We start from the raw sequence: 12426 nt of genomic DNA on the forward strand, positions 1-12426 counted from the left end.
AGATCTATTGGCAATCACTTTAACCAGGTGATCAAATTTAGAGTTTTTTTTTCAAATTTAGTATTGTTAGAATGAGATAAAATCATATGTGTTTTTGATGTGGAGCAGGGGCTATTACTATGGGAAAGACTATCAAATGGAAGGCACTAGAACTACCCTTACCTAGTAAACCAGAAGTGGTGGCTTGCTCCTGGAGGGATTCTGGAGATTAGATCCAAGACTCACAGACACAGAGGTAGTGATTTTCACCACCTCCCCACTCAGCTTTTCTTTTTGACTTGTGCAGAACACAGATGGACTTTGGAGAATGTAGTGGATTACTGTAAGCTTAACCAAGTGGTGACTCCCTACAGTGGTGAGTGTAGCTGCTGTACCAGATGTGGTTTCATTACTTGAGCAAATTAACCTATTTCCTGATACATGGAATGTGGCTGCTGATCTAACAGATAGCTTTTTTTTTTTTTTTTTGTACCAGGGATCGAACTCTGGACCTTGCGCTTGTGAGGCAGGTGGTGGAACCACTGAGCTAAATCCCTGGCCCTACAAATGGCTGTCTTTCCATACCTATTCAAAAGGCTCACCAGAAGCAATTTGCTTCCAACTGGTAAGACTAGCAATGTATCTTCATTGTCTTATTTCAGAGGTATGTAATTTCTCTAGCCCTGTGACATAATTCAGTTTGTAGGGATCTTGACTGCCTTTCCCTTCCACAACCTATTTCACTCATCCATTATATTGACACTGTGCTGATTAGACCTACTGTACAAGAAGCAGCAACTGCAATAGATGTATTGATATTTGCATGTCAAAGGGTGGAAAATGATTATGAAGATTCAGTAAACTTCTAGCTCCATGAAATTTCCAAGTCTGGTAGCGTGTGTTGAAAACTGTAAACAACACATAGACCTCTTCCCTTTTGTGACCATTGCTGGAGCTAGAGTGACCAAAATGAAGTTCAACCCCTTTGTGACTTCACACTGAAGCAAGAACCATGGAAAGCATTTAAATGTACCTTCCTACATCCACAGATTATATTTTTCCCTTTTTCCAAAGAACTGAGGCAGAAGTATAATAATGTTTGATCTACACTCATCTGAAAATATAATGAGGTTCAGATTGTATGTGAACACTGTAACGGTTAGCAGCTTGGCAAAGTATTTCAGATTTATAAGAAGAAATGGCATCTACAATGAACAGATGAAGTGGGAAAAGGGAAATGGCAAAACCATCCATGTGAGCACTCACCCCAGCAAGGTGGTTATCCCTAGTTTGAACTGGACAAAGACCACAAAAAGATCCTGGGATGGAAAGCCAAATCTCCCCAAGTTGGAAAGGAAAAGGGCAAATATAACAAACAATTGAGAAGTTGCAGGAATAAGTAATTTTATGTCCAACTTTACTTAAAAACTAAAAAAATTTTAAAAAAGAGCTATCCCTTCTAAGGTGAACAATAAATTGCCATGTCTAGCATTTTCTACAACCCAAAAGAGGTGCATCTAGTGGGCTACTGGATTTTAAAGTTCCTCATTGGGGTGTGTTATTCTGACCCATAATGAGTGACTCAAACTACTGCTAGTTTTGATTGGGCCCTGGAAATAGAAGTCTCTCCAACAGGTCCAGGCTGTTGTGCAAGCTGTTCTGATGCTCGGGCCATATGATCCAGCAGATTCAGTGGTGCATGCAGCAGTGGCAGAGAGGGTTAATTGTTTGGACACTTTGGCAGGCTCTATTCGTGAATTATATAGCTTAAGTCCTTTAGGATTTTGAAGCGAAGTTCTGCCATCCATTTCTCATTTTGAGATAAAGCTCTTTACCTGTTCCTGGGCTTTAATAGAGACTGACCACTAAACTAAGGGCAATGAAGCTGACATGCTTCCTGTCACAAACTGGGTTATCTGACCCAAGAAGCCAAAAAGTGGAACATGGAAAGTAGCAATTTGGGCCAGGGATTTGGCTCGGTGGTTCCGCCGCCTGTCTCACAAGGGCAAGGGACTGAGTTCAATTCCTGGTTCCAAAAAAACAGAGAGAGTAGCAAATTTTCATGGTGATATATTCATGATCAGGCCTGAAGGCACACATTACATTAAAAAGCGGGGGCTCAAATGCCTGTGGTCCCCAGTTCTGCTCTAAAATCTCTTCTAGAATGTACCTATAGTTTCATAGGCAGTTACCTACACAAAGATGACAGGGGAGAGAGAAGTGCAGGCCTGGTTTACAGATGAATCTGCATTATTTTCAGGTATCACTAGGAGGAAATCTTCCTATGGGCAGAATTTCAGACACTGTACTTTGTCTGGGAGGACAAATGGCCAGATGTAGAGTGAAAATGGTATTATAGTTTAGGTCTAAAATGGTCCCCAAAGCCTTAAATTTTTGGAAGGTGTGTTGCTGTTTGTCTCCGTGTCGCAAAATGAGGGGAGGCAAGCAAGATGTGGGGAGCAGGATCAGAGGGCTGAAGCTTGCTCAGGCAAACAGCAGCCTCATGATCATAGTATTTATTGCAGTATTTATTGAAGCTATTAAGAGCATCAGACGAAGAGCATATATTTAGCATTTTATATCTGAAGCTGTATAACATTTTGGCCAGCTGTGCTCACACAAAAAAATTTTTTTTCATTCCAACACCCTTAAAAAACATTTTTTACTTTATCTACATCCTCTTAGGAGATTACCAAGAAACAAACAAGAACTGCTTGCATTTCTTTTCCTGAGATGACTGGCCTGCCAGTCACACAGATGTCCTTATGTTTCTTCCAAGATGGATGTTCTTATATTAAGTTCCACTGCAAAGGTGAATGATTATAGGGGTATTACAGCCGACTTGCTGTTCGGAGGAGGTGACTGGTAGGAAGTGGGTCACTATGGGCATTACTTCTGGCTTCTCCCTTGACAGGTTCCTGGCTGCCATGAGGTGAACAACTTTCCTTCACCACACCCTTCTACCATTCCTTCCTGCCTTGAAGCCAGACAACCATGGACTAAAATGTGAGCTGAAGTAACCCCTCCTCTTTTTAAGTTGTGAGTGTTGAATATTGTGTCTCAGCAACAAGAAAGTGGCTAAAACAGGTATATAGATTCATAAGTTATAGTCAAAGATTTGGCTTGTCAAGGACTTGGCAGAAACTTAATTGGAAAATCAGGAAAAAGAAATTTGGGGAGGTTTGTGAGCACCCTGGGCAAGAAATGTTAAGATATTTGTTCCATGTGAATACTCAGCAAACTGTGACCTCAGCTGAGAATTTTAATCAAGTGGATAGGATGACCCATTCTGTATAGAACAGCTTCCTTCCTCAGCCATTCCAGTCATTGATTGCCTAGTGAACTCAAAGTGGTTGTGGTGGCAGAGATGGAGATTATGCATGGACTTAGAAAATGGACTTCCACTTACCTATGCTGATCTGGATGCAACTACTGCTGAGCTCCCATTCTGCCAGCAGTGGAAGCCAACACTGTTCCTGAAACGGCACATGTCCCAACTACCTGGTGGTACATTGATTACACTATACTTCCATCTTGAGAGGTAGTTTTGTCTTTTGTGAGATGAGACTCTGGGTTGGTCTTGTCTTGTTTCTGCCAGAACTACCATCTATGGACTTAATATTTAAAAAATACGTTTTCTTTGAAATTTTTGATATTGGGTATTGAACCCAGGGTTTCAAACATGCTAAGCAGTATCATTTGAGCTACTACATTCTCAGTGCTTTTGGTCAATTGGTTGTGGTACTGGGATTGAACCCAATAACACTTCCACTGAGTGAGCTACATCTCCTTTTTTTTGTGACAAGATCTAAATTGTCCAGGGTGGGCTCAGTCCTATGATCCTCCTGCTTCAGCCTCTAGAATAGCTGGGATTTCATGTATGTGCCACAGCACTTGGCTTAAACAGTGCTTTATAAACTGTTGTAGCATTGGTTCTCATCAAGGATTTCACTGTGGCAGTGGGCCTAGGCCCAGAGAATTCACTGGTCTTACCATGTTCCCCACAGCAATGAAAGTTTAACAGTGGAATGCCTTTTTAACGACTCAAAAAGTACTAGCTAAGGGGCAGTCCCTTGTAGAGTTGGGACGAGGTTCTCTAGAAGACAGTAGACACAATATATAGTGTCGTTTCTCCGACAGCCAAGATTCATGGGTCTAGGAAGCAAAGATGTAGATGGGAGTGGTACCACTCACTAATATGTTCAGTGACCCCCTACAATATTTTATTCTCATGACTTTATATTCTGCTGGCCTAGAAGTCTTAGTTCCAGAATGCTTCCACCAGAGTTATTTCATTAAGGTTAAAGTGATCCAGCTACTCTTGACTCCTCATGCCTTAGAATCAATAGGTAAAGTTGTTTCTAGCTGGGATGAATGTGACATGAAATGCAGCAGAGCCCTTAGGATGTCTCACAACCCCAAACAGGACTAATAGCTCAGATCCTTCAAAAACATCTGAGTTACCTCACCAGACAGAGCCACAACCGAGGTGCTTGTTGAAAACAAGAGTGGAGTAAGTATACTCCTGTAAACCTAGCACTTGGACAGGCTAAGGCAGAAGAACTGCAAGGTCCAGTCCAGCCTGTGCAGCTCAGCGATTTAGTGATAACCAGTTTCAAAATTAAAATTTAAAAGGGGAGGGCCAGGGATGTAGCTCAGTGGTGCCACAGCTTGCCTTGCAAGCACAGGGTCCCAAGTTCAATTCCTGATACCAAAAATAAATAAAATTTTAGAAAGGGGAGGGAGACAAAATTAGTATTAAAAATTTTTTTAAAAGGAGGGGAGGTCGGGCCAGGGATTTAGCTCAGTGGTTCTGCCACCTGCTTCACAAACACAAGGTCCTGAGTTCGATCCCTGGTACCAAAAAGAGAAAAAGGAAAAAAAAAAAGAAAGAGAAAAAAGAGGGGATGTCTGGGGATGTAGCTCATTTCTAAGGCCTGGTTTTAATCTCTAGTAAATGGGGAAAAAAAGTGAGAGTGGAAGTTGCAGATAACCAGCTACTACTGTTACAGATATAGACTGTAATGGTCATGAACAATTTCTCATTTAATGAAATAGTTAACCAGGGATTTACCTCAGTGGCACTGCTGCCTGACTCGCTAGCACAAGGTACTAAGTTAGATCCCCAATAGCAAGAAAAAACAAAAAAAGGTTATATACACATGTATAACCTTATGCAACTATTAACTTATAGTACTTAAATATTAATTTTACATTATACAACCTAAGCTAATAAATAGCCAGAGTAAACATCAGTCAAGGGCTTTAATTCTTCTGAGAAATGGTTTAGTGTTTTTAGTTGTATACACTCAATTACATATATGGCAGTCTTGGGAATTTGTGTTAAGATGTATAGGGGTGTCAAGTTAACAATGGCCTTATGATTAATTTTTTATCAAATTATTTGGGCTAAGAGCTGACAGCTAAGCATTCCCGAGAGCATCTGTGAGGATATGATAGGCTAATAGTTCACTCCAATATCAGTGGGCATCATTCAATCCATCAAAAGCCTAAATAGAACAAAAGGCCTCCTTTTTTGGACTTGTAAGGCAAAATACAGATCTTCTACCCTCTAAATTCCCAGTCCTCATTGGCTTCTTAGCTCAGAAATGGCAAACTGGTTGGCCAGGGATTTAGCTCAGTGGTTCCACTGCCTGCCTCACAAGTGCAAGGACATGAGTTTGATCCCAGGTACCCCCCCAAAAAAAGAAAAAAATAAAATAAAGAAAAAGAAATGGCAAACTGGGGTTTCCCAGCCTTCATAACTGCACAAGAGCCAATCATTTCTCCCTGCAGATTTATCTGAAGATCCCTTTTAGCACAGCTATGCTGTGATACAACATATACAGCATACCCTATTAAATATTCTTGCAGAGGTTTAATTTTAATCTAAGCCTATTTAGAACTGAAATAAGGAAATCCATACAGAAATAGGCCTGCAACTCTTCAGCAAAGTCAAAACTATTAAAAAAGCAAAGTGGTATGAATGCAAATTAGAGACTAGAAAGGAATAAATGCAATGTGTAAATCAGAGATTGTACAGGAAAGACATTGGGGGATGTTAGAAAATCTGAATATGAGTTGAGTACTAGGTATTTCTTAGGCATGAAACTGGCATTGTACTTAATTATAAAAATAAGTCCTAGTCAGGTGTGGTGGTACACACTTGTGACTCCAGTATTTTGAGAGTATTGCAAGTTCAAGTGCAGCCTGGTAGTGAGAACTTGTCTCAAAAATTAAAAAAAGGTGAGGGCCTGGGATTTAGCTCAGTGATGCCAAAAGCAAGGTCCTGAGTTTGATCCCTGGTATCAAAAAAAAAAGGGGGGGGGTATGTAGATCAATGTGAAACACCAGGTTCAACCACAAGTTATCAAATGGAGCCCCATAAAAAAACAAAAACCTAAACACATAAAACACAAACATACAACTTAAAAATATACAGATCAATTCACCATTACCAAACCACATCCTTCCCTCTCTGGTGTTACTGTCAGATAGTTCTATCACTTCACAGTAACCCTACTAAGTGCAAGCTTTTGGCATTTTTCAAGCTAAAGTGCCACATTTAATATAGTAATTCTTAGCCATTTAACGTGTGTGAAACTTACTGGTTTTATTAGTTTTTTTTTTTTTTTAAAGTACTGGGGATTGAACTTGAGATCTTTCATTTGTGAGGCAGGCGGTGGCACCAGAGCTAAATCCCTGGCCCTAGGTTCCTTTTGTTTTTGTTCTGGACCTTAACCACATTTTCCAATTCTTTTGGTGGTAGTGCTAGAGATCAAATACAAGTACTTCTGTATGCTTGGTATGAGTCACTTTCTCATTGCTGAGATACCAACTGACACCCACAATTTAAGAGGTTTATTTTGACCCATTTACAGTCAATGCTTGGCAGGCTTCAGGGCAAGATGGCATGGCAGAGGAAGAGCTGCTACTTTCATGGAGGACAAGCAGAGAGTGAAAGTAGGAGCTGAGTGATACACCCTTCAGGTCATACATACCCACGGTCCTCCCCCAGCTAGGCCCCATCTCCCAACAGCAAACTTGTCAGATTCTATAGTCCAGTCTTCTTCCAAAAGCTCTGTGTATGAACACATGAAGCTCTGGGGGACATCTAGATATGAAACATTAATAGCATGCTTTACCAAGTTGCAACTCCAGCACAGATTTCTATGCACAATTTTCTCATACTGGAGTAACTCCCAACATAAATATGCTTCACAATTGAATGGGAAGATGTCAGGAACTGTTGAATCTAAGTGGGTACATTCAATGTTCATACTATTTAAAACTTCTACATACTTGAAAATTTTTATAAAAGCTGACAAGTGAGGAATACATGAGCACATAATACCTCTGCACCTCCAGCAACAGATACATCTCTTTTCACTTGTAACTAAACAATTATGTTACCAAACTTTGCCTATTTGGACAAGCTTTCTCATTTGCTCTTCTATTTCCTAAAACAGAACTGGCTTAAATACCATAAATTTTTACAAAACGTAAGTCAAATCCTATATATAAGTAGGTAGGGGTTTAATTTATACCAAAGCAAATTTAAGGAAAAACTATTAGGAAACATTTCTCTTGAAAGGGCTGTAAAAATTACAAGTACTTGAACTTTAGGTATATCTTGATATAAAAAATGTTGTGAAGCTGGGAGTGGTGGTATACACCTGCAATTCTAGCATTTGGGAGGCTGATGCAAGATTGCCAGTTCTTTTAAGGCCAGCCTGAATTTCAGATCTTCTCTCAACAACCCCCACCAAAAAACCAAAAAAAGAATAAGGACTCAACTTGTTGTCTTCCTTAAAGTCTTTTACCTAAAGACATAGAAGCTTTTATAGAGACTGGCTGATAAGTTTAAAATGATCAGTTTTGGGGATGATGGTGGAAGCAGAGGCAAAATGATCATCATGAATTTGAGGTCAGACTGAACCACATAGTGAGAACCTGTCTCAAAAAAATCACTAGCTAAAACTTGCAGGGCCAGGAATTTAGCTCAGTGGTTCTGCTGCCTGCCTCACAAGTGCAAGGTCCTGAGTTTGATCCAGTACCAATCTCAAAAAAATCACTAGCTAAAACTTGCAGGGCCAGGAATTTAGCTCAGTGGTTCTGCTGCCTGCCTCACAAGTGCAAGGTCCTGAGTTTGATCCCCAGTACCAAAAAAACAAAACAAAACAAAAAAAACCAACTTGCAGAATTATTTTACACTGTTTATGGTGAGAGTTGACACCTGGACGAGATAAAATGTACTGGTTAAAAATACCTTTTGTACAAAAAGATTTGCTACATGTATGGGCACTTTTAGTAGTACAGTATTGATGACTCAATCTAGTTTCATGCATGTTATGCAAACACTATCACTAAGCTATATCCCTACCCCAGCATTCACTTTTGTCCTTGTAGAAGGATCCCATGTAACATAAGTGGTTATTCTTAGAGAAAGGAATTATGATGGCAGAGGGAAGGCTTTTTCTTAATCTTTTTATCTTTCTGTATTGCTAATTTTTAAAATTGTATGTATATTATCCTTTTTCATGCTAATAGGCATCTATTAGTGGTAAGTAGACTGGGCCTTTTTTTTCTTCTACTTAGCAGAATACAATATAAAGAAAGGACACATGATTAAGCCACTAAAAAGCCAACATGTCAGTCTTTGTGCACAGTATTTCTTACACAGGGTCTCAAAAGTAACACAAATACAATACTGGGGGACAAACAACCTTTTGAAGTCAGATATTTAATATTTAGTTGTTCCAATACAATTTCAAGCAAATACCAACTGGAAGACCAAGTCCAGGGATTCATAGAGCAAACAATCTCCTGAACAACAAGGAATAGCATGGGGATCTTCTACTTGAGTTGTAGTACTGGGAGTATAATGTTGCCAGCCAGCCAGCCAATGTATTCAGATTATCGAGTGTTTACCTGATAAAGAGAAAAACTTAGGTTTTATTTTTTAGAATCTTAAGATTAAGCGTTCAAGGCAATTATCCAAATTTTCCCTCATTTTAATAAATAACTCAGTATGATGTTATCATTTTCATGACTAGCAAATATTTATTAAAACACCACCATCAAAGATGGGGATTTAGCTCAGTGATGCTGAACCTGCCTTGCAAGCACAAGGGAGTGAGTTCAATCCCTGGTAGTGGAAAAACCAAAACCAACAAAGAAAAACCCCACCACCATCATTAAAAAACTTAGAAAAATGCAGTTTGGCCTTGTAGGGAATTTGGAACTTGTATATACTTACCACATCATCAATTTTCAAAATGCTCCGGACAGTTTCAGTTGCTAGGGTCAGAGCACTGACTGAAACCAACAAAGGCTGGACAACCATTTCCTCCAGAATGTTCGAAATACCACCCTGAAAATCAGCACAGGTGGCTTTTAGTGTCTGTAATAATACACATCAGCAACTACTTTGTCAATATGCCCTAAGATCTTCTGAAGCTTAAGTTTCCCCGACTAGGCACATTAGGGTAAAATATTCTAAGTTCTTCTCTATACTGCAGGTTGCATTCCAACTGTAATTTGGAAAAACTGAATGCTAGATTCTCCTAATCCTAACCCCTTGTTTAGTTGTTTACTTCTAAGTATCATTTATTCTTTTACATCTCTCATATTTCCTGTTAAATTTTTCACTGCACTAATATTTTTGTCCTTTTTACCCTAGGAACACTGCTAATGGCTATGATAGGTATCCTGGGCTCCGGTATTCTGTTTTGGGATCTAACTCAGGACCTTGCACTTACAAGGCAGGCAAGGCATCACTGAGCTAAATTCCAGCCCCTTCAGTTCTATGTTTAAAAATACTTTTCTTGCCTTAGATCTTGCTTAAAAAACTTTAGTGGACTCCAGCCACTGGTAGAAAAACAAATACCTACCTGTCTCAAAGGCCTCCTCATTGTAGCTTTTATGTATCTATCCTTAACGTCCACCACATTACCAATATACAGCCCCTGTCTAGACAAGTAGAGTAACCCCTTAGCCTCATTACTTTAATCACTATCTCCTTATATGTAATTTTCTTATCTCCTACCAACCAAGTTGCATCTTCATATATTTTCCCCTAAATAGGTAGTGCCATCCTTGGGGTTCCATATGATTCAAAAAATTAACACCCTGAATTATTAGTTTTCCCACTTCATATATTCTGTCCTCAATAAAACAAATGAGGGAATGTTAATACTGTTCTTTGTGTTTACCCTACATGACTATACCAGGACATGCTCACAACAGATACTATGGTTAATATTTACAGTGTTAATTAGTAATGGGTTTGGCCCTTACAACAGATCTTAGGCAACTAATAATTATCTTTTTTATGAATGAGGAATGTAAACAACTTGCTAAAAGTTAAATAGCAGAGTTAATGAACAATATTTTCAACTAAGGCATCACCTTGATTTTCCAATGCATCCATTAACCTAGAGCAGTTCTCGTAAGTCAGTACCTTTCGGACATTAATGCCTGTAGTTTTTTCTCCTTGAGCATGCCGGTTTCTTAGTTCTGTTACTGTAGAAATGGGATTCAGGCCAGCGTTTTCAGCTAGTGTAGATGGAATGACTTCCATAGCATCTGCAAAAGCACGGACACAGTAGGACTCCATACCACTCAGTGTTCTTGAATATTCAGTCAATCGCAGGGCCAACTCTATTTCTGGAGCACCACCTCCTGCAATAAGAGCTCTAAGATACACAAATATTATTTAGGTTATTTTATGCAACAGAAAGCTATAACATTCTTTATACTAAAAAACAAAAACAAAACAAAATAAAAATATCTAAGGTTTAATGTTCAAAATATTACTTAGTAATCTAAAGTTTACATTACCTCTTCTTCACTAAGCAGCGAATAACACACAGGGCATCATGAATGGAACGTTCAGCTTCTTCAATCACCAGTTTGTTAGAGCCACGAACAACAATTGTAACTGTTTTTCCAGTGCTTGCACAGCCGATAATCTTTAATAATCAAATTTTAAATTAGGTATCTGAAGTAAAGGTTAAACAAAAACCCAGGGAAAGAAAACATACTATTCTTACCTTCAGCAGTTTGCCAGAACCATTTAAATTAACCTCCTCAGCTAACTCAGCAGAACCTAGCATGTCAGCAGTGAATTGGTCAATATGAGCAACTGGCTTGGTTCCAATTGTCTGGGAAAAAATAAACTCACAAATTAAAATTTAACTGCTACATGAGTTCGATCCCCAGTACCAACAAAATAAAACAAAAGCTACAACAATGAATGTAACTGTACTGTGTACCTAAAATGTACCAATAAACTCAATGAGAAAAAAATAATAATTTATCTGCTTAATGGACACTTGAATAGTTTTACATATAATAGGAATTAACATTTTACCTTACAAATGAATTCAATGTCTTCTCTTTCAATATCCTTAACCACCATAATCTTCATCTTGTTCAGAAAATGTAACGCAAGATCACTAAGAGCATCTCTAAAACACAAAAGTGTTTATGTTAACACTATGTAAAGAAATACTTTATCGTTCAACAGCTATTGAGGCTTTCTTTTACTATTGTTCAAATAGCTATTTATGAAGGAAAATGTTTTAAATATTAGTTTAAGCTCAAAATTCTTTAAATGAGACTTCTAAATCTATGGGAAATTTTACTGTAATTTCAAAACTAAACTGTAATCCCTCCGAAACTTTAAAACATACAAAATATAACTATATTTATGGTTCATTATTTCTTTTTTGGTACCAGGGATTGAACTCAGGACCTTGTGCTTTTGAGGCAGGCTCAGTGGCACTGAGCTAAATCCCCAGCTATTTTTCTTAATAAACGAGCATGTTGTGGAAAGCTGAAAGCTTATTGCTATTTTATAAATTTAGAAGTGTGATTAATTCAGACTTTACAAATTAACACTTTCCCACAAATTATCTGGAATGATCCTTAATGATGCGGGAAGGCAGATATTATAATCTCTTGAAAGATAACCAGACTGAACGGGCAATTTACTCAAGCAAATATGTAACTGGGGATAGAACCCAGTCTTTCAACTGTTTGCTAAGCACTGTATCTATACATGATGAACACCCTCAGTACTTTCTGGCATAAAATATCCATGGAGATATGCCTACTAGCAGCAGCATTTCCCCCAAATTTTAAGGCAATCACATGAGCCTTTAAATAAATGCCTCTTTAATTTATTAATTTTAAATCATCAAATTTGGCTAAAAGATTAAATTTTGCTTTTTGAAAACAAGGCATTCCACTTACTTGATATTTTAAATCCTGGTCTAGAAAGATCATATGATCCTGCATTTAAATGATTACAAGAAAGACAATCCACTTATTAATCAAAACATAATGATACAGGGCCGGAGATTTAGCTTAGTGGTTCTGCCACCGGCTTCGCAAGCACAAGGACCCAAGTACGATCCCTGGTACCAAAAAAAAAAAAAAAAA

General features: G+C 38.5%; 1 protein-coding gene and 1 pseudogene across 1 annotated transcript in view; one reads left to right on the forward strand and one right to left on the reverse strand.

Annotated features, from left to right (window-relative positions):
• The first annotated feature begins 948 nt into the window (after positions 1 to 948).
• LOC104852208 lies at positions 949 to 1378 on the forward strand (annotated as a pseudogene).
• A 6748-nt stretch (positions 1379 to 8126) lies between these two features.
• Cct4 (chaperonin containing TCP1 subunit 4) overlaps positions 8127 to 12426 on the reverse strand; it is an 18968-nt gene continuing 14668 nt past the window's right edge. The window contains exons 9-14 of the mRNA XM_010609772.3: positions 11354 to 11450; positions 11034 to 11144; positions 10822 to 10952; positions 10442 to 10676; positions 9239 to 9352; positions 8127 to 8910 (exon numbers count right to left, since the gene is read on the reverse strand). Of these exons, the coding sequence (XP_010608074.1) occupies positions 8896 to 8910; positions 9239 to 9352; positions 10442 to 10676; positions 10822 to 10952; positions 11034 to 11144; positions 11354 to 11450 (703 nt within the window). The 3' untranslated portion in view covers positions 8127 to 8895. The remainder of the gene's footprint in view (positions 8911 to 9238; positions 9353 to 10441; positions 10677 to 10821; positions 10953 to 11033; positions 11145 to 11353; positions 11451 to 12426) is intronic.

This window comes from Fukomys damarensis, unplaced genomic scaffold (genome assembly GCF_012274545.1).
Source record: "Fukomys damarensis isolate Sample0158 unplaced genomic scaffold, DMR_v1.0_HiC HiC_scaffold_2, whole genome shotgun sequence".
Taxonomy (NCBI): Eukaryota; Metazoa; Chordata; class Mammalia; order Rodentia; family Bathyergidae; genus Fukomys; species Fukomys damarensis.